This window comes from Larus michahellis, chromosome 8 (assembly GCF_964199755.1).
Source record: "Larus michahellis chromosome 8, bLarMic1.1, whole genome shotgun sequence".
Lineage (NCBI taxonomy): Eukaryota > Metazoa > Chordata > Aves > Charadriiformes > Laridae > Larus > Larus michahellis.
The window spans coordinates 55729568-55751705 of NC_133903.1; the positions used below are offsets into that span (position 1 = coordinate 55729568).

At 48.1% G+C, this 22138-nt stretch overlaps 1 protein-coding gene across 8 annotated transcripts in view; it reads left to right on the forward strand.

The window, feature by feature from the left end:
* The window catches only part of PDE4B (phosphodiesterase 4B), a 219712-nt gene that overhangs the window by 186315 nt on the left and 11259 nt on the right, over positions 1–22138 (forward strand). For all 8 annotated transcript variants that reach the window (XM_074598310.1, XM_074598309.1, XM_074598317.1 and 5 more), the window contains 2 exons: positions 5796–5908; positions 21426–21519. In XM_074598310.1, the coding sequence (XP_074454411.1) occupies positions 5796–5908; positions 21426–21519 (207 nt within the window). The remainder of the gene's footprint in view (positions 1–5795; positions 5909–21425; positions 21520–22138) is intronic.

Here is a 22138-nt window from a genome sequence, read left to right on the forward strand (position 1 = left end):
AAGTGCATATGTGCCCTTATGCTGAACCACTCCCAGAAAGGAGGATGATCTCCAAAATCCATGGACCTTTTGGAACAGGTCCAGAGGAGGCCCCGGAGATGCTGGGAGGGCTGGAGCCCCTCTGCTGGGAGGACAGGCTGAGAGAGCTGGGGGGGTTCAGCCTGGAGAAGAGAAGGCTCCGGGGAGACCTTCCAGCCCCTGCCAGGCCCTAAAGGGGCTCCAGGAAAGCTGGGGAGGGACTCTGGAGCAGGGAGAGATGAGGGGGAATGGTTTAAAACTGCAAGAGGGGAGATTTAGATTAGGTATCAGGAAGAAATTGTTGGCTGTGAGGGTGGTGAGCCCCTGGCCCAGGTTGCCCAGAGAAGCTGTGGCTGCCCCATCCCTGGAGGGGTTCAAGGCCAGGTTGGCCGGGGCTTGGAGCTACTTGGGCTGGTGGGAGGTGTCCCTGCCCAGGGCAGGGGGTGGAACGGATCTTTAAGGTCCATTCCAACCCTAACCGTTCTATGGTTCTATGATCTTTCACTTTTCAAGTATTCAAGAAGAAAAAAAGCCTCAAGTCCATATTCATTAGCAGCTCTCAGCTAATATATATGGCCCAAGTCAGTAAATGGGAAGAAGCTTCTAAAAATGGGCTGCTAAGTCACTTCTCTGGTGATAGAGTCTATCATTCTATGATTCTGTGTTCCATCACCTTATAGAGATAAAAAAGAAATAGATGGCAAAAAATACCAAAAATGCAGTTGTTCCAAAATACTGGCACATTTAAATACGCTAGAGCATTCCAAGTGCCAATGGAAAAATATTAAACGGTGAGCTGCTTCTGAAGTCTCAGCCAGTCTGTTTTCTGGTGGACTGGCAGCAGATCAGGTCTTGTGACGAAACCTCACCTCCGTTCCTGCTAAATTGCCACCAGCATCAAAAGTCATGCACAAATACTGTATAATATTTGAAAACTGAAACTTCTTTCATTAATTAGTTCTTTGTTCTGTCTCAGAAATTATTTCACGTAGGGCACTAGAAAAAATGACGGAAATGCCAGTTATAATTTTACGGGTAAGGGCTTGGTTATGCAACACCCAAATATAAACTGAAACATGATACAGTTGAGGCCGCGTCATATAGTATTCCAGGAGACCGTATCCAGAAATCGTAGGACTGCTTCCGTAAGTGACCATGTGCATCAGCTGTACCAGGAAGATTATCGAAGTCTGTGAGCTGGGAAGGTTTACGAATGTTTCTGGCAGAGGTTGTTGCAGTCCTGATGTCAGTGGGACACTCAGCGTGGCTTCAGGGAAAGAACGTGTCATGTAGCATCTAAACTTCTGTTTACTGTTTATTTGGATCCTGGTAGTGACACTGGACACCACTCAGCGAGAAAATCCCGATGCACTTCATCTTTCTCCTCAGACACTTCTTTTTCTTCTCCCCCTGCTTTTGTAGGGTTCCTCTGTTCTCACGCTTGCATTTTAACCCCGCCATCGCTTCCAGTCCCCTCCTGTGCCCCACACGGCCACCTCTGCAGAAGCAGACAGGCAGCGCTGTCTCGGAGGGTCTGTGTTGGGTTCTGCTATAAAGTATCAGTATCAAAACATACTGTTAATTTTAAAATATTCGGATGTAATTAATGTGGTATATATCCACGAATAATGACTATTAAGAAAGTTAGAAAATCTGTTATTCCCTTTTAACATCACTCCCACAGAAAGTTATTACATTCGTAGAAGAGCAACTTCTAATCAGCTTTAAATCTGCCTATTGTTTTTGGACAGCTGTGAATCTTGCAACATTTCCTTAGGGACTTGGAGTATGTATTTTAATTTTACATGCTGTTTTTCGAAAACACCTGGTGCAAATTTAGTGCTTTCACAATTTATTTGTAAATAGTCACAACAAGTTAACAAACTGGGAGTTAGCAGAGTTGCACGTACCCAAGGAGGGATGGTTTGATCTGAATTGTGGTTTCCGGGTTGATTGGTCTCAGACTGGATCACTTAGAAAGTGGCTTAGGTTACCGCGTTTCTAAGAAGGGTTGAGCTTGGGCTGTCATCTGTCGAGGAGGATAGTGTCTTTTCTTCTACTTGACTGTCTAATTTCTCGAAACTCGTAGGAATGTGGTATCTTTGACGTACTTACTGTGTGAGCACATTGAGCTAAAACTCAGCAGCAGGTTCAGAAATGACTGCGGAAGGAGGGCAGGGAGGGTGGAGAAGCTGAAAGACGCGCAGACACCTGGAGGGAGGCACACCACCAGAGCCACATTTCGCAGGAGTGAAAACAAATTTACATTAGTCAAGACCAAAAGACACGTAAGAATTTAAGAAGAGCTGCCCAAGGATGCAGGTGGTGTATCTCTCCCTGACTCTGAAGACCCAGATAGAGCTGTGGGCAGGCCAGAGGAAATGTGCAGGCTTGGTGTCGGAAGAAGTAAGTTCTGAAAGAAACGTTAACAGTGCTTTTATGTGGAAATACACTTCTTCTAGACTGGGCACTAAACGGCTTTTGAACAGAAGCAGAACTCACCTTTTTTGTCCTTAAAATGATATTTAGCAAGAACTGTTTACTATCACTTTATTGTATCTGTACCATTGAAATAACTAGAGATACTTTAAGTGGCAGTTTTCAAAACGTCTGCATTTAGATCGTTAATCTATTGTCCTCTAAATGTTTTTGTTGAAAAGGCCAAAGTAAGTGAGGATGCACATATTTTTACATGAGTAAACCAGGCTTCAGCCGGAAGGGATCCCCACTGTTCACAGCCTTCCTTCAGGTGCCCTCTCTGAAATGAAGCAGAAAGGCAGCATGGAAGAAACCAGTGGGAAGGAAGAATCATTTTGCACAACTCTCCAGATATACTCTGCTAAAAATTCTAAAAAACATTTAGAATGCATAAAATACTCATTGTATTTTTATCTCACCTTCTAAGAAATAAAAATAAAATTTTAAAGAATTTAGTGCTGTTAGTAGGCTGGTACCAAACCCCTCTTACTCTATATCTAAGCCCTGAAGTTTTCTAATTTGCATTGTTCTCCTTAATATGTAGTATTTTTCTTTCGGTTTTGTTTTTTTTTTTTTCTTTTATTACTTAAAACTCAGATGACAAAGTAAGGGAATAGCCTGGACCTTTTCTCATCTCTGGGGAAAATACATCATTCAATATCAAGTGCAGATCATAGAATCACAGGGTTGGAAGGGACCTCTGGAGATCGTCTAGTCCAGCCCCCTGCCAGAGCAGGGTCACCTAGAGAAAGATTTCTGCTCTCGATCTTGCATTGCCCTGATGGGGAGGTGAAGACTTGACGTGTAGCGAGGGGGGCAGCAGGTCCTGCAGCCCCGGCCCTGGGCAAGGCTGGGAATCCCCAAATGACTTATATTAGGGTCCAGTGCCACAGGGAGCCGATTCCTTCTCCTGCTACAGGAATGCACTCGCAGCTGGCGCCGTGGCTGTGGGCCGTGGTCCTGCTCACCGAGGAGTCTGAGAGCACGGGAACGGGTTACAATAACAGTGCAGTTCGTTATTTAAACATTTGGTCAGCTCTGCTTTAGTTTGTCTGAGGAGATGATTTTTTTCCTATTCCTAAAATCATGATTTAGCTTGTGTGAGTTTTATCAATGCAAACATTTTCTATTACAAGGAATTTGAGCCCTTCCAGGTCAACTAATTTACATGATAAAGTAGTTGATAGAGAATATGCATGTTAGAAAGGAAAATACGCCCAAGTTCTGTGTGTTTTGGCTATTTCCACCTGCTTTTTGATATATGTATCACAGAAGTATGCAAGAATGAGATTACTTGCCATGTTTGGAGCTCTGTGAACACAGAAAAAACATGAACTTTCAATGCCACGAAGACTCAAATTTACTGAATCTTTAAAATGTGCCTGTGCCAGGCGCACCCTGCAAGTTCATTGCTGAATTACTCTTTGGCATCATTTATTTTCTGCCATGTAACTTCAAACGTTGAACATACGGTCTCTATACAATAATTGTTAATGAAGTTAATTGCGTTATGGGTATGGTGAATTAAGAGGACCTATCCTTACGAAGGCAGACACCGTCCCGAGGTGCAGTCCCTTCCCTGGGGACATGGGGGGCGCAGAGGGTGGCAGCCCTGCGGGGAGCGCACCCTGTGCAGTCCCAGCCAGCCTTCGATGGGGAGGGCAGTGGCACACACATGTATGGGGCATATGTGCATACAGCATATGCTCTGAATGGCAGATACTTTGCTGAGTGTATCTCATAGCAATCCTGACCTCTGATGTCACTCTTACCTGCTCAGCCAGTGCCATTAGAAATGCTGAATCCATTAACTTTGACAGATTTATGGGGTAAGCAGATGTCACTGGTATTATGTGAAGCAGTTACATTCATGGGGAGATTTTATGATTCACTGTATCCGCTTATGTAAACCTCAACTTTTGCGCTGAGAGCCGCTCGGGAGCACATTGTCCTTCTGGCAGGGTCAAGGAGCAGAGCTCGGTGGGAGCAGGGGGCGACGGGGTTGGGGAGTAGGGCTGGCAAGGCTTGGGGTGCAGGGCCTGCTGGGGAGCACAGGATGGCACTGGGGAGTGGGACCAGCAGGGTGTGGGGCTGGTGGAGTTGATGGACAAGGCTGGTAGGGAACAAGGCCAGCAGAGTTGGGGAGCCAGAACCAACAGGGAGCAGGGACGGCTGGGTTGGGGAGCAGGGCTGGGGGGGTTGGGGGGCAGGGTCTGGCAAGGAGCAGGGGCTGGCTGGGTTAGGAAGCAGGACCAGGTGGGATGGGGGAGCAGGGCTGGTGGGGCTGGAGAGCAGGGCTGGTGGGGAGCAGGACCAGGCAGGGTTGGGGCGCGGGGCTGTGGGGGCTGGTGGGACTGGAGAGCAGCGCAGGTGGGACTGGGGAGTGGGACCGGGTGGGGCTGGGAGACAGGGGTTGGCAGGGAGCAGGGCCGGCGGGGTTGGGGAGCAAGGCTGGTAGGATTGAAGAGCAGCGTGGGTGGGACTGGGGAGCAGGGCCAGGCAGGGTTAGGGAGCAGGGCTGGTGGGCTTGGGGAACAAGACCAGGTGGGGTTGGAGAGTAGAGCTGGTGAGGTTGGGGAGCAGGGCTGTTGGGTTTGGGGAACAGGACCAGGTGGGGTCGGAGAGTTAAGGCTGTTGGGGCTGGGGCGCAGGGCTGTTGGGGAGCAGGGCTGGTGGATTTGGGGGGCAGGACCAGGCAGGGCTGGGGCACAGGGCTGTTGGGGAGCAGAACCAGGCAGGGTTGGGGAGCAGGACCAGGCAGGTTGGGGTGTAGGGCTTTTGGGGCGCAGGGCTCTTGGGGCTCGGGGCTTTTGGGGAGCCGGCTCTGTCAGGGCGCAGGGGCCCGGCCGGCCGGGGAGCGGAGCTGGCGCAGGACCAGCATCCCGGGCGCGGGCAGCGCCGAGCGGGGGCGGCGGCCCGGGCCCCCGCAGCAGCTCTGGGGGGACGACATCGGGCAGTGCCGGCTCCCTCGGAGCCGCAGCCCAGCCCGGCCCGGCCCTGCCCTGCCCTGCCCTGCCCTGCCCGGGGGGCGCCCGGTTCCCCGTCCCGCGGGGGCAGGGCGGGCTGCGGGGCCGGGGCGGGCCGGGGCGGGCCGGGGCGGGCGTCGGGGGCCGGGGCCGTGCCGGGTGCCAGCGGCGGGCGGGGATTTGCTCGCCGGCGGCGAGGGGAGCGCAGCGGCGGCCGCATGATGAGGGAGCGGTGCGGCACCTCCGGCGGCGCTGGCGGCGGGTCGGGCGGCCCCGCCATGGAGAGGCTGCCGCCGCGCCAGCCCGACTACATGTCCGTCTGCCTCTTCGCAGACGAACCCTACCAGAAGTTGGCCATGGAGACGCTGGAGGAGCTCGACTGGTGCCTGGATCAGCTGGAGACCATTCAGACCTACCGCTCCGTCAGCGAGATGGCATCTAACAAGGTGAGCCGAGCGGCGGCGGGATGCGGAGCGGGGCGATGCGGAGCGGGGCGATGCGGCGGGGCGATGCCGAGCCGGGGATGCGGAGGGGGGATGCGGAGCGGCGCGGGGCACGGCAGCCTGATCCCCGGTCCGTCTGCAGCTCTGTAAAGAAGAACAACTCCAAGTTCCTCCCGGGGAAGGAGGTGCGGGTTTCCCCCGCAGAGGCACGGCCAGGAAAAACTGGCGATGCCGCGGCGGGCCGGCGTGGGGAGCGCGGTCCTGACCGCCGGGCTCACTTACGAGAAGTAAAAGAGGTTTCAATTAGCGCCGGTCCCTTCGGAACCGATATTACCAGAAACACTGTGAAAACGCCCGCGTTTAACAAATTATCACTTCAAAAGTCAATTATCTTCATTGTTGTCTGTCCGTAATAATGGCAAACTCTAAACATTGTGGTACGTTATTTTATTGCTGTTTTGTCTTTCGGTAAGCGTTTAATTTTGTTTTTAATGTGGTGGGCTGGCTCGGCACCGCTTGCCAGCACATGATGAGGGTGCGAAGTCAAAAAGATTGTGCACAGGGAATGAGCTGGGAGAGGAGCCGCTCTCCGCCGCCCGGCACCTTTTTTATTATTTTTTTTTAAGCTTTTAACGCGCAAAAGGGGAGTTTTGACTTTTTCTGCGAGGAGTCAGGTGCTAAAATAAAGCAAGAAAAGTAAGCTGTGCTAAAAGCCAGAGAAGCAGCAGGGCGAGCAGAGCCCCAGGAGTACCCTGAGAAGCAGCAGAGAGGAAAGCCAGCGAAATGCGAGGTCTGAACGCCTTTGTGCAACTTTTGGCTGTTGATGTTCTTCATCCCCCCCCGCCCCGTGCTGGGGCCGGGCTCCCCAGCTCTATCCTGCCGAGCCACAGCATCGCAGGACGAATTTCGCTTCAGCATCTCCCCAAGTCAGACCTGAGTTTGCCGGGGTGGCAGGCGGAGGATGGGAGGCGCTCCCTCCCCCGGGGCCGGGGCCGCCTCCCGGCTCTGATCCCAGCCGCTGCCCGGGGCAGCGCTCGGCTGCCAGCGGAGCCTTCGCACCCCCGGGACAGGCTGGCTGCTCCCCATCTCCCCTCCCTGGCGTTTGCCAAGCGCAGTTTCCGCACCCAGGCTTTTAAGCAGTGTTTTTGTCCCTGCGTTGTCCGATGGAGCAGGTCATACAGTCCCACAGACCGGCTCGCTCCGTCCGCTGCATCCGTGCTTTTGAACAGTTGCCATGGTTAAACACAGTTCTGAGTTGCACTGCACGAACCCGATGTTATTATTTTTTGTTCCTAATTGAAAATAAATGAAATCAGAAATGCTGAATCATAAACTGATTTTATGGAAAAAGTTGAGCAAAGAAATCCCATGTTATTTCAGCTTCCTCCTCTGTTAGTGATTACCACGACGTGCAGGGGCAAAGGAAGCAATAAAAGTTTTATAGACCAAGCTTTCAAGAAAGGAATATTATTTTTTTTTTGAGTTTGTGTTGAGGCAAGCCAGGGTGAAAGTTGAGAAGGGTTTAGGCTGCAAAGAAAGCTGCACCTCCAGTGTGGACGTTGATGCCCTTCATTTTGAGATTATTTTCACTGGGTGCCAAATCTGGACTCGTAAAGGTGAAAGACTAACTAAATTGCCTATTATAGTAATTTAAAGTTATGATCCCTCTGTATGCAAATGGCTTACAGCTGGGTCGAGCAAAAAGTTCGCGAAACTTTGTTCTTTCATAAGCAGTTTCTGAAACGTCTGCACTTTTTGGTGAACTTCCAGTATCGTTTGCATCTGTGAAAGAAAAGCATAAAATGGCCTCACACCTCAGTTTCCTTTCCTCATCAGTGGTAAATATCGACCCATGTCAGTTTGGGGGATTGTGGCTTTTGGGTTTTGGTAGCAGACATACAATCTGCAGAGCGATCTTACAGTTAGAGAAGCCGTTGGGTCGAAAACGTGCATCTTCAGGAGGAGGCTGCAACGGTCCTTAATTGGGCAGCTTTTTCCCTTCACCAAGGATCCCACTCAACAGCCTGCTTCAGTCAAAGGCATTTAAATTTGTCACCGGTAAATAGCAAAACAGTCAGATGTTTTGAAAACAGGATGCTTGGGCTCCACATTATTAAAGAAAAACGGAAAGAGAAACAGTATAGATAGGAAGAAAGCAAATAGACTCAGCATGCTCCCAAGTGCAAGAGCAGTATAAACAGTGACCTATCTTCCTGACCTCCGCTCTCGCCGAGTTCCTGGCCCCGCGCCACCCAAGCCAAACTACGTCATTTGAGACTGATAGTAGGCATGGCACAGCTGTTGCAAGTGTGACTCGAATTTCCTGTCTCCTTCCTGACAGACGTAGTTTAGAAAACCCAGAGTTGCAACAACAGCAGGCAGAGAGGGAGGATCTCGGCATACGTGTTCGCAGGGCGATTCTCAGAAGTCCTGCACCAAAAAGGGATCGCTGGGGGGAAACGCCATGCAGGACGGCATCCTGGCTATAAGCTGATGGTTTTCGGAAAACGTCAGTTAAAACATGTGCGTATACTTTTTAAAGATGTGAGTTAATTACAGGAGAAGTGAGGAAATGAGTAACTAATCTTACTGTGAGCTAACGAGCCTGATTGCACCGACATCAATGTGAGCCAAGAGAGCAGTGCTGCTCGCACAGTGGGACCCTGCAGTCCTGTGAGCGGGGGGTCGACATAAAACTGGCAAAGAGGGGAATTCTGTTCCCCGGGTGTGCTGTCGTTGGTGTCCGTGGGTCCTGATGCATTTCCAGAGCCGTGCCTGATCCACAAACCGGCCTGAGCCCCTTATATTGCTCCAGCTGCAAGCTTCTGCTAAAGAACAACTTACTATGCACAGTGCCCGTAACTTTCTAAATTAGTGAAAAAAACTACCTGGAAAACTACCTGTTTGCAGAGAATGCACCAACATGAAAGGAATTTATTTTCCTAACAATAGACTAATCTTTTGCTGTGAGCAGAGTATGGCACTGCAGCTTTGCAATGAAAAAAAATTGCCTGTGAAGTTCTGTAGGCACTTTGTGCTGCCTGTAGAAGCAGACCACACATATTTACATTATTGTAACGTATATATATTTTTTTTTTCTGCATTTATCACCCTGTTCAGCTTCCAGTTAAGGCTACTGCTGTGTCTCAGAAGGATTTGTGAGTCATGGGCCTGCTGATAAAGAAGGGGTATTTTCTCTCTTGGTGGCCACCCTGTAATGTTGCGTTTGGCATTAGGCAGCTGTCCGCAGCCTTGCTTCTCCTGCAGACGGAAGCGCAGGACCCCCTCAGCTCTATTACCTAATATAGCATTTGGGATTTGGGGGAGGATGTGCTCAGTGCATCCTCCCAATCATAAAAAGGGGCACATATTTTTTTCCAGCTGCAATGCTGATCTTGCCAGCTCCAAGTTTTCATGGGGCCATAATACAGAAATGAGGGATGGAGAAAATGTATTATTTCTCAAGAGCTACCTGCCTGTCCGTGCAGGATACAGCCCGGATCAAATGTAAAATGGCAATATCTGAATGGACCTAAGCACAAAGCAGCACCTTGCTGTCTCCTTAAATAGGACCAGTCTTATTTAGAGCTTTTTGCAGTCGCTTGAGTGAATGGACAGATAACATAATTTGCAGTCTGTGGAGATATTTTAATTTTGAGTAGACAGAGCTGTTGTCGTCAGGGTGCCTGCCTTGTGCTCTTGCAGCTTTCCGTACCCACTTCTCTCCACGGACCGTTGCTCTCCAGTGCTACCCGTGCAGCTACAAACACTGCAGAGTAAATCCTTAAACTGTCTTATTTCAACTCTTAAAGACGTCTCCGTTACTCCCAAGTACTGAATAACGCAACTCCAGCCTTGCCACCCAAGGCCATTTTCAGCCAGCGGCTCAGGGCAGCAGCGCGACGGGGCTCCACACTCCTATCTCGGTTGCACGTGAGCCAGAAGCCACTAAGATAAACATGACTGATTTCATTTTGTGTGTATTTCAAAGGGCATTTCGGTCAGAAAAGAGGAGCAAGGCCGCACCTAGCTTTCAGGAGACAGTGGCTTAAATAAACATCTGGACACTAATGTAAACTCCTGAGGTCCGCGGTGGAGGTCGAGCGCGGCGCGGGGCCAGGTGCCAGCAGCGTATGTGCCGGGCTGCACAGCCTCCGCGCTCGCTCGCCTCTCTTCTGCCAGGCCGTCAGCCCCAAGTCTTCTCCTCTTTGTACGTGATGTTTCCCTTAAGTGGTGCCGAGCTGTTTAGTCTTTCACTTGCTTTTGCTGTAACTTCCTTTGTTTAATATGCTTTAAAATAGCCGAGCGCTGCACAAAGAGAGGCTTGTTCGCTTATGCAGCAGCCAGCGAAACAAAGAGACTTCCACGTCTCCTGTTTTTACAAGCCGGGATGAATCACTGAGCTCCGCACGCGGATCCCCAGCCGCACACCGGTATTCCCCTCGCCCGGGGAATTGCATTACGGAAACAGGGATCCACGACCGAGGGCCTGGGAGAGCTCTCCTGAGCACAGCGGGCCACTTCTCCACAGCAGTCCCTGCAGAGCCCTAACGCGCTCGTTGCCGTGTCAGGTTTGACGTCGGTGTGCTCCACGCCGGTTAACTGTTTCCTAGATGTACAGCTGCAGTCTGCAGAGCAGGACAGTAGACGACCATTATGCTCGATGAGAACTGCGGTAGGAGCTGCTTATACCTGAGGTTGGGAATATTCACTCGATCTTTCTTTTATCTGATGGCATGTTATTTGTGTTGAGGATGTCCTTGTTCTAGAGGACAGGGCACTGTATTTCTTAAGGCAAAGCTACGCGTGATGCGGGAGCCAGGTTTTTTAACAGAGACCCTTGATAGTGGGACGGTGGCTCTGCCCCAGACTCTGAAACCCCTCAAAGCTCCTCATGGTTGTTTAAGACTTGGGGAGCTGGGGCCGAGTCATCTCCTGTGTGTTAGTTCTCATCGCTGTCATAGACGGAATTTTAGGGTAGCTGGCTCTGCATCCATCCTATTCCTCCTCCCTTGCTCTTTGGCCTCTAAAATAAATCATTCTGATTATATCAAATATGTCATAAGAGTGGGGTGGAACAGTGGGGCCGTATGTGGGCTGGCTTATTTGACAATCTAATATTTGTGTCTTGCAAGCCCTCTGGGCTGTCAGTTCCAGATATCTTTGTTGAACTGATTCAAATATTTAAAAGAAGAAATAATGGAGAGTGAAATACTGTCTGTGAAAAATGCCGGCTGGTACAGAATGAGGAGCCAGTGCCACTGTTGTTGATGCCCTCCTAGGGCAAAGTGACATTGAGTGGCAGATGCTTTCTCATCCTCTTGGACTGTCCTGGTAAATGAGTGGGAAAAGCCCACAATCCCACGGCCACACACTATCCGTGCTGCTGGCGCACATGCAGATAGCCACAGCAGAGATGGAGGCTTTGGGGTTGGAATTTTTGTTCGAATCCATTTTCCCAGGAGCCTTTCTGGGGAGCTGCCATCCTCCGGGACAAAACGGTACCCAGAACCTTCAGGCCTGTCCTTTAAACATTTCTGCTTGTACTTGGATGTGATGGGTTTTAAAGTTCTGCATTCTCAGACTTTTACGTTATAACACATTAGGGTGGGGCCTAAATAAATACTAGCTCAAAGGCAGGTTCAAAATGAATCATGATTTGAGGGCAGGACTAGAGAGTGACTAACTGTTCGGAGCAGTGACCTCTCTGGAAGTGAAGTGAGGATACTGGAGACGCGTGAAACCTCAGAGGAGAAGCATCACTTAGGATGGGAGCGGGCTGTGAAGGATTTCAAAGTAGGATTTAATTCTCGGAGCAGTCCTAATCCCGACCCCGATTTTGCGGACCAGGCCAATTTCCACAGCCTGACTCCAGAAACTCCTTGGTTTTTACCCAGGTGCAGAGCAACTGCTTTTGGTGGGGCAGCTGGTGATCAAAATATTTGCACTAAGTGAAACTTAATTGAAAGATGTTGTGTTATCAAAGCCAAAACATGTTGTGGAGATGTATTGGTTTGAAGGCTCATCCGTCAGAGCTCTTAGAGGGAGAGATTCCTCTGATTAAAGCCTTTGCTCTGTGTTTAAAGCAAACAAACGAGAAGTGCCTCACCTTGCTGCTGGTTTAGCACAGCTGGGCAAATGCTACATAAAAATTACTCTGCAGATCATTTGCCTATCTCTATGTGAGAAGGATTTTTCATTTAAATATATTTACATTAATTAGTGCATTCTATATGGTTTTGGTGCTTGCGTTAGGCTCATTTTCATTTTGGCAGGACCAACTGCCATGGTTTTTTTGGGGGGGGATACTGTATTCTAGAGCTACACTGACTTCTTCCACAGGATTTATACCCTTTCTTTATCCTGTGTTTTTCTGAAGCAAACAGACTTTTGTCGATTAAAAGTTGCCAGAGTTTTTCTCGTTACGGGCATCTTGGAAGAGTCATCTCAGGGCACAAAGTTATTTGAATTTTCCAAAGCCTGTTCTCCTACTCAGGTAAAACCCCAGCTGGATTTGCCTAAATGATGACTCCAGAGCCTGACTCAAATTTAAATTAAATTTAAATTGCTGCTTCATACGATTAACAAAATCCCATGTTTAATTGTATCGTTCAATGACAAATGCGCTTCCCTCTCAGTTGTTTGGGGGTTTTTTGGTTTTTTGTTTGTTTTTTTTTTCTTTCGCTGAAGATCGAGAGTGTAATCCAGGCACATTTCACCTGAATGTCCAGCATCTCCGTCTGGTTCACCCCCGAGCCCCGCGGGAGCAGGGGTGCCTCTGCCTGCTCCCTGCCTGTGCCCCGGGCCGAGCGGCCGGGGAGGCTCTGGTTTGTGGGCTCTCTTTACGCAGTCGCTTGGCTTCCTTTGGCACTCCGGGCATCAGCACTGTGGTTTGCATGGGTGTGACTGACAGAAGATTTTGGTCCGAGATCTGCAGCCTTCTGGAGCACTATCTGCTCTCCAGGCCACAGATGTTGTCAGCCGCATCGGGTTTTTCTTTAATCAACTTTATGTCAACAAACAAGCTGCTGTAGGTTTTAATTTTGCTGTTGCTTCCTAGCCTTCAGCTCGGGCTGGTACTCATCGTCTCTCCTTCCTGATTTTCCTTTTGCAGTTAACAAACATTTTTCCACCTGGTAAAATACCATAAAAATGATTTCGCAGATCAAGTGGTTTTGCTTGTTTCTGGTTTTATTGACCCGCCTCTCGTTGGAGGGAAAAAGAAAAGCAGCACAGGGGTGAAAAAGTGGTATGAATGCTCACCACGCTGCGCTCAGCTGCTCTACAAGAGTTGGTACTAGTCTTGGGAGTTACCCTTTGCCTGTAACGCGCCATTTGTGTCATCCTTCTTCCTTACAGTGCAATTTTTTTACTGTATAAGATGCACCTTTCAGGGATGGAGAGAGAGTGCAGTTCCCAGGGGATCGCTGCTGAGCTTCTGTCTGGTTGAGAGCTCTTGCCGTGTGTGGTTTGGTACTTACTGGTGAGGAAATTCATACAAAATAGAATAAGCTGACATGTAGACTCCAGATACTGTTGCATGTATTAATTGCCTAGAAGACACCTGTTCTTAAGTATAGGAAGAACATTTTGGGTGAAGCAGAAACCAACCTGAGCCTCTTCCAAAGGAACCCAAAGACTCAGTTCAAGCTGCAGAGTGGGCCGTACCCCGCTGCCGCGGTTTTTCTGCCCACGGAGTCACACGGTATGTGCCCTGTCACACCACACAACGGGAAATCATAGACTCTCTCAGTCCTGGTATTTCATATCAATCCAAACAAACGTAAATCTAAACCAAGGGCTGTTGGGTACCAAACGCAATGGTACTGGGTACACCAAGACTTGAATTCATCGGCAGTAGATGCCGCAGGACTGCCCCGACCGAGGAGGTGGTAGCAGATTTGTCCCTGCAGGGTATGGCAGGCATTTTCTCCATGTGCCAATAAAAACTCAGGCGGGCACACCTTATAAACACATGACGAATTCATTTTCAGGAAAGTAAACGGGGTGGTTTCTCCATGACCTTACCAATTCCCCAGCAGCGGGTGGAGGGGGTTTTTCTTCTGCCTTACCAGTTCCCAGCAAGTGAGTAACATGCCCCGAGTCTGCTTTTAAATAAGGAAATTCAGTATCGTTGCTAAGCCGTGCTAATTCACAGTGCTTTCCTTGGGCAGGATCCTATAGGGAGTCTTTCCTTTCCGGCATTTTAATGCAATTTGCATATTTCAAGTCTCATTTGTCTGGAAATGAGCTGGAAATGTACCGGTGATAACACTCCTGCTTCAGGTTCCACTTCATCACTTTTTAAGCCCCGTGTTGCGTAAATACGTCCCACCCAAGGGAGGTTCTGCCGCTTTCAGAAATGCTAAACTTTATGGGTAAAATCTGAATATTGTTCTGTCTACATCAGATATATGTTATTGCTTTCATGAGCAGCCGCATGCTGATTTATGGCAACATGCTATTTATTTATCAACATTTACATTGTGGATTTTTAAATTATTCTAATAACATAAGGCCAACAAGTTGGTCATGATGTTACTCCCTTAAAGTCTTCCTTTGAACATATATATAAATCAACTCCCCTTTGATGTGAAATTGGATATTTCATAACCGTGTGTTTACTTTTTGGTTTAAAAAATAAGCTGAAGGGAAAACAAAAAAAAACCCCAAAACAAATAGTACTTTGTATCTCATTAAAAATAGTTTCTAGCACATTAAAAACTATATTGTTTTAGGAAACAAGAACTAGAAAGAGCTGCAAAAGCATTTGATTTTTTTTAATGACTGATAGTTGACTGCAACCATTCCACTTTTCTTCGGGCACAGAAATATGTCTGCAAACTTTCTCCTTTAGTACCGATTGGTGTGAAGCGGACTCGTTTGTTCTTAAAAGGTTTAAATGCACCTTCCCATCATCCTTGATCTGAGTGCTTAAAAAGGAAAATCGATAGAAATTATGAAGTAACAAGGACAGCTGCAAATTTGTTTGACGCAGTCCTTTCTCTAAGTGATGTAACATCAGGAAAGCACAGATAAAGGATTGGGTTATTGCTCCAATAAATTGAAGAATTTTAACTCTCTTGACCTGCAAACTTTTTAAGAAAGAACAAAAGCAATGCTCCAGCACTCCAGAATCAGCAGGTTTTCCAAATGTAGTTTGGGGAAAAAAATAGAGTAGTGAAAAATTGCCTTCAGAGAGTGACAAGGTGCTCGCGTGCCGGAGATCTGCTTCCCTGCCCGTCTCGGGAGCGAGCAGGGGGTGTCCAGGTTTGGTACCCGGGGTCGCGCCCCCCGAGCCTTGCTCTGCTCAGGCACAATCCTGACCCCGGGAGTTCTGGCTGCCTAAGGGTTAGGTGTCTCTGTGTGACACAGGAACAAGGTATCCATGTCAGGAAGGGAGAACTAGGTGTTTACAAATTATTTACAAATTTACAAATATTTCTTCCAGCTTCTCAAGCACAGGCATCAAGATTACTCTTGGTTTTTTAAAAATCTGCAGTACTACATGAGCGTCACATCCATTCCCTTTGAGCGACCAGAGGTCCAGACAAAAGCATTACACATTTGCTGTGTCACCTGGTTGCTGTATACACACATGAGTAATTTCCCTCCTGCGTGTAAATAATTTCCGGCTGGACTCTTGTTCCCGCTCCGTCACAGGGGCAGGTGACTGCCAGCTCTTCCCAGCTCCCGGTGCTGGGCGTCCAATTCTTCCCTGGAGACGAGCTGTTGAAATGAATGGAGTTCCACCAAAGTTTAATTGCGCCTCTGAAACTGAAGTGATTTACCTGGGCAATTAAGCTGAGAAGGATTCAGCCCAGCTGCCTTTGCGCGGAAATCAAAGGCGAAAGTAACCCTCGGACCACAAATCCTTTTGTTCTAAGGATTTCTAGGAGCGGTGGAAGAGCGAGGGATGTGATGTTTGCGTCAGAAGGGTGGGTCGCCGGGAACAGAGTTTATAAACATTTTTACACACTGGAGATCTGCACCGAGATTCCTCCATCAAAGTGCGGGGTGGGACCCCACTCTCCCTAGGTACGGAGCCCCGCAGCATCTGAGCAGCTCTTTTATCTTGAAGTTGCTCTCAGCTCCTGCAAATGACTAAAAACTTTTTTAAGCAGCCTCTTTGCATAAGGACTCTTGGCCCCAGGGAACCCCAGCTGGTATAAATCGACTTCAAAGGATTTACATCAGCAGCAGATACATCCTCCTGTCTTTATTCTCCCTGTAAAGCACCAGGAACACCTCTGTTCTCCAAAGGGGAATAGGAACAGGAATAACAACAGGACTATCGCCAGAGCCGGCAAGGAGCTGGAAAGGCTGGGAACTGCGTGCGCCTCTGCGTGGCTCTCCCTATCCTTCTAGGAAAGGGAGAGAGTTGTTTCTTCCATAAAGAGCCAGGAAGGTGGGATATTCCACACTGAAGCACTGGGGAGATTTCCCACGTGTGGCTGGATGGTGCCCTGGCCTCCACCCCGTATCGCACATGGTGGCCCTGGAGCCAGCATGCTTTGGCTCCTAAATCTGGCAAACCCAATCATCAATTGGGCCAAATTTTCTTCCTCTGCACAAAAATGAAGGCAAGCAAGCTTTGCTTGCAGAGCGGTTGGTTAGGATGGGGTGAAGGACTAGCTGCCGGGTGGTTGAAGGAGCCACCATGGCCTCAGTGCCGGTGCCACCGCCCTCCCACATGCCCGTGGTCGTGTCCTTGCAGAGCCTTGCGCAGGGGCCAGCGCTCAGCCCCACGCTGCAGCTGGAGAAGCAAAAGCAAATAGTACAAGTGCCGGTGTGGAGAGAACGTGAGCAGCGAGGGTGCGGTGTGGGCAGCCAAGAGGGGAACTGGGAGTGAGCTTTCCCAATGGTAATCAAGGAAATTACCGCACGCATGCACGACTGGAAAGCTGGAAAGAAACTGTGATTCCCTCTACCAGAGAATACATGAAAAAGGGTCACTGCTGGTAATCAAAGAATGATTCAATTTCTGGGAGACTTAATTTGCTTCAGATGACTTCTGCAGTTACTTCAGAGCATGCAAAACAGGAAAACTCCACGCGATGCGGTGGCTTTTTCTCACACAACCCTCCAGATGGTTTTAGACCTCTGTGACTTGCTGGGAAGGTCAGCTGTACCGCCATGTGTATTTGGTTATTAAAAATTGCAGTCGGGGCTTCATCTTATTTACATTTTCTGCACTCTTTTCATCAGTTGAATGTGTTAATTGCATGGTCCTGTGCTCGGAGTTTGGGGTAGAGAGGAGGGAGCCCCAAGCGTGTTTTCCTGATTTTGCCTCTTTTTAAGAGAAAACCCCTCCCATGTACATCCTCGTGTGCGCACACGTGTGTTCTTATGTGTGCCTCAGTTCCCATCTCTACAGCGAGGTTATCAGTGCTTATTTTCTTTGTAAAAGGCACCAAGATGATTATTAATTATGAAAATAACGGCACACGTCCACCTGTTGCTGATAGGCATTATCGTAATTGCCGAGCTGAGGGCCATGCTGCGCTCATGCATGAGCTCTTTAAAGCAGCAACGCTTCTGTTTGCTTAATGGCAGAGCAGTTGGTATTTTCTCATTGCTAGCCTGCAATCTGTTTGTTTTACCCTTTGCTGTCAAATCGATTTAACGAAGGGATCGTTACAGAGGTTTGCACATGACATCAGTCATTGATCTGTGAGGAGAGGCAGCAACGTGCCTTCTCCCCGCAGGCGCCGCGGGGAAATGGCAAAGCAGTTCAGAGGAAGCACTGTCGCTCCAGAGCATCCCGACATCAAGGGAAGCTCAGGAAAAATCCCAAATACCCCACCACGAGCCATGAAGACATTGTGATTAGTGAGTGCACCATCAGCTTGCCTTGGTCCATGCTGAGCTGTGTTGTTTTTAAAAGGGTATCGTGTTATTAAATAAATCCTGCTTAGGTGCCGGCATCATTCAGATGGTAAATTGCAATAAACTTTGCAAAGCATGTGGGTACTCTCATAGCACTGTGGGTGTCTCGGCGGGGTTTGGCCCCGATAGTCTTTTTAGCAGTGCTGTAATACTGCTGTCTGCGTTTATAAAAGGTTGCTGATTAAAATTCTGGAAAAGTGAGCAAGATTAAGGCTGTTGGAGGAGATGAAGGGGACAGATTGCTGGTTAAAGATCAGATATGAGAATCCCAAGGTCTTTTATCTGTCCTCTTCTCTGGTGCAGATGGCTTGGGTGACCTTGTGGATGCCATTTAATTGCTTTGTGCCTCTGTGAGAAGGCAGCAGCTACCCTTTGTGCTTTATGAAGCCAATTGTGAGGTAAAGGCATTTATTTCAGATGTTTGTCCACCACTTGGGGATTATTTATCTGAAAGGGACGATTGTATAGAAATCCCGACTGATTCAATGTTGCTTAAAAGTTGTTTGTGTGATCATCTGATTCTGGCGTTTTCCTTGGAAAGATAAAGGCCTCGATCCAGAGAAATGTTTCAGCACGTGTTTCGCTGCAAGTCTGTGGGAGTGCTCACGTGTTGGTGGCTGGTGCTTGTGACCGGCGAAAATACGTCACTGTGAAGAATGACGGGGTCAGAGCTCTCCTCTCCTCCCACGGGCTTTCTCTTACTTGGGTTGCATTCTTGCTGCCGCTCGTTCCCCGTCGCTAAGGTTTCTCTTAGGAGTTTCAAAAAGGCTTTTGTCTCTCTTGGTTGGCATGAAGTTTAGTGGAGACCCTGTAAACCAAAGCCCATGCCCATGACCCAGCGCTGTGGGATGCCCTCCTGGGCAGCCAGCATCCTTCACATCCCACTGCTGCCCGTATCCCATGAAATGACATCCTTCACGTCCCACTCCTGCCCGTGTCCCGTGAGATGACATCCTTCACGTCCCACTCCTGCCTGTATCCGATGAGTTGGCATCCTTCACATCCCACTCCTGCCCCTATCCCATGAGACAGTATTTAAACCGGTTGAGTAACCCGGACAGCGAGGCCCCGCTGTGTGACATTCACTCTGGCAGGGCAAGGCAGGTTGCTGCAGGAAAAGACAGCAGAGGTGGCGGTGGCAGCGTCTGAGCAGATAGCACCCCATCTTTGGTCTGTGTGGTAAAAGGGAGGTGGCATCGGTTTTCCACCTCTGATAATCGTGAATTTAATGAGAGGAGAAGGTGGCTTCACGACTTCATTTGCTCTATGTGGTTCTTACGGCCAGAAGGCTGAGCGGGAGTCCCATCTGGACGGTGCTGAGCAGCGGCTGGAGCCATGCCTGGCCAGCAAGGTGTGATTTTCATGGTGCTCAGTGCTGGTCCGGTGGCCTGGGCGAGCTGGGAGCCGCGGGCCGTGCGCGGGCTCTGCATTTCCCTGCCCGGCGGCTCTGGCAGCGGGGACCAGGGCGCGATGCCGCACGGGCTGCCCCCATGCCCTGTGTCTCCCCCAGCACTCGAGGGAGCCTCCTGACGTCATGCCATGACGATAACCTTTAATGAAGGCAGTTGGAGAAATGAAATAATTTTAGACCAAAGATTGCACTTTTATTTTAGGAATCCTGGCCGCTGCCGTGCGGCGTATTACGGCCAGCAATCACCAAGGACGTCCTGAAGCAGTGTGAGTGCTGCACATCAGCGGTGCTTCCTCGCCGCGCTCTGCCTCACGTACACAGTACAGTGTGCTTCCCTTTTGATCTGATGCGAAAGGACAGCTACGGCTTCCTAATAAAGCGATTGCCTTTCACTTGAAAATAAAAATGAAAGTAATGACTAAATCTTGAAATTCAGATTGTGAATATATTCTGGTAAGAAAGAATTCATTAATTGCAGACTGACGTTATAGATTTAAGGTTATTGTTAATTTATACCTTTTACCTGAAAAATATTTCCAGTTTGTAAAGGTGCAATTTTGCTACATTGCTACATTTTGCCCTTTACCGCGTAAGGGAAAAAAAAGGTATGATCACACTGAAAATGCGAAAAATTATGTGGCTAAAAATCCATACGTGAGTACTTGCTTTGAAAATCCTCGGTCTCTGTAATGAAGAGGATTAAAACAAAGCAGAAACAGAGAAGAGAATGCTGCCTACTTTTGACTTATTTAAATATGCACAGAGCTTCCTCCATTTTAATCTTCCTTATAAAAAGATGGCTGTGTTACTAAAGCTGGCAACCCCTCAGAAACCAGCATCATTTTTTTGTCGTACAGTTCAGCTGAGCAAGGCTAATGTGGAGTGGGGACCCCCTTCAGCCAACTAAGCAACCAGGACGATTCATAATTCATAAGTGCTTCCAGCCATCCAGCTGAATACATTTGGATTAGTTCTCGTTTCTTCGTGCAATCCCTGATTTCATTATTCTCTCCTGCGAGCAAATACACCCACGTTCAGCCCGCTGCAAAGATGCTATGCCAGCCTTGGCTTTGTCTGGGATTAGCAACTGCCGGGCTTTGGGGGATCTCGGGCTTGGCTGAACGCTGATCTTTTTTTATTGATTGGGGAAGGGGGGTGTCGGTGTGCCCGAGGAGCTCTCTCCTCTCCTCTCCTCTCCTCTCCTCTCCTCTCCTCTCCTCTCCTCTCCTCTCCTCTCCTCTCCTCTCCTCTCCTCTCCTCTCCTCTCCTCTCCTCTCCTCTCCTCTCCTCTCCTCTCCTCTCCTCTCCTCTCCTCTCCTCTCCTCTCCTCTCCTCTCCTCTCCTCTCCTCTCCTCTCCTCTCCTCTCCGACCGGCGATTTCTCCGTGAGGATTTGTGGACGGTGGCGTGGAGTTTTCCAAAATGCCTGAAGCAAACTATTTGTTATCTGTATCTTGGGGTTATATTAAGGTGGGTTTCAATCCTAAAGGCTTATAAACGACTCTTTGTGCTGTATTGCTTGGATAAAACCTCTGTAAGGAAAACGTGCTTTTAAAATGGTTATTTCTGTGTACTGTATGGCAAGAGATAAACTGTGTGTGCTGTGCATGCGGCGTACATGTATGTAGATTTTTTTTCTCCTTTGGGAATTCAGTGTTGAGGGATAAAATGATGCAGCAATGAAAATGTGTGATTAGAAGGTTAGGAGGATCATAATGTGTGTATCTGGGGGAACAAATGCTTGAATCTTACGTTTTACTATAGTGATCCAAGCAGATCTTCAGATTTATGGCATATTTCTCCTCTGTTACGTTCTGAAGATATGCAGTTGTCTTTTATTTGCATAATTCAAAATGGAGCAAACTTATAAGATTCAGAACAAAAGAAGGTTATAGGATGTGAAATTTAAAACCAGTACAAGCATTTTCTCTTTCAGAGAGATTACCTGAGACGTTATCGTCTCGTTTGTTACAGAAAAAAAACTAATATGCATCTTTGGAGGAAACCCATTTTGTAGTTTAGTGTACTGAAAAGAAATATCTAGTCATGATGATGCTGAACAGTATCTAAATGAAACCATATGTTGCTGACTCTGTTCCAAATATCTCCAGAATTTTGCTTTTAACATCTTGTTTGGCGGCTTGCTTGTGATAAAGCTGTATTAATTTGGGGAAGCATTCAGAAAAATGCCATCTTTGTGTTTGTGCTCTTCCCCTCCCAGTTCAAGAGGATGCTGAACCGGGAGCTGACACACCTTTCCGAGATGAGCCGCTCCGGCAACCAGGTGTCTGAGTACATTTCCAACACTTTCCTGGGTAAGGCGTCACATCCCAAGCTTTTGGGTGACTCAAAGATAATGATTAATGGCAGCCTAATAGCCAGCAGTCGATACTTGTGCCCAGTTCTCCTTTGGGGCAGAGCATTATTTAAATGTTTTGATTTTTCACTTTCAAAGTGGATATGGGGAGGAAAATAATACGGTGTTTGAATAAATCTATCCACAAAAGAATTCCCTCTGCAAATCAAAAGATTTTTCTGGTCAGATTGAATTAAGCTATTGATAGCTGCGTTATGCAATATATTTGATTTTTGTGTTGACCTTACGGAAAGGACAAAGTCACACAAGCCCAACTGCATACTCTTTGCAACTACTGCCTCATACTGCAGCTTCCCCCTTCAGAGACAGGGTTCAGACAAATAGGCTGAGCCCAGACATTTTATATATCATATACACAATATATATATTTTTTTATATATATACATATATTTCACTTTGCACTGAAAGTCAGAATAAAGAGCAAAGAGAATATTTTGCTTATCATTAGTTTTGTTGGAGCTCATAAAGCTACTGGTATGAATTAATCCACTGTGTTTACAAAACATACTTGTTATGAAAAATATCCTTTTCTGTGTTTTCAAGTAGCTTTGGAATTT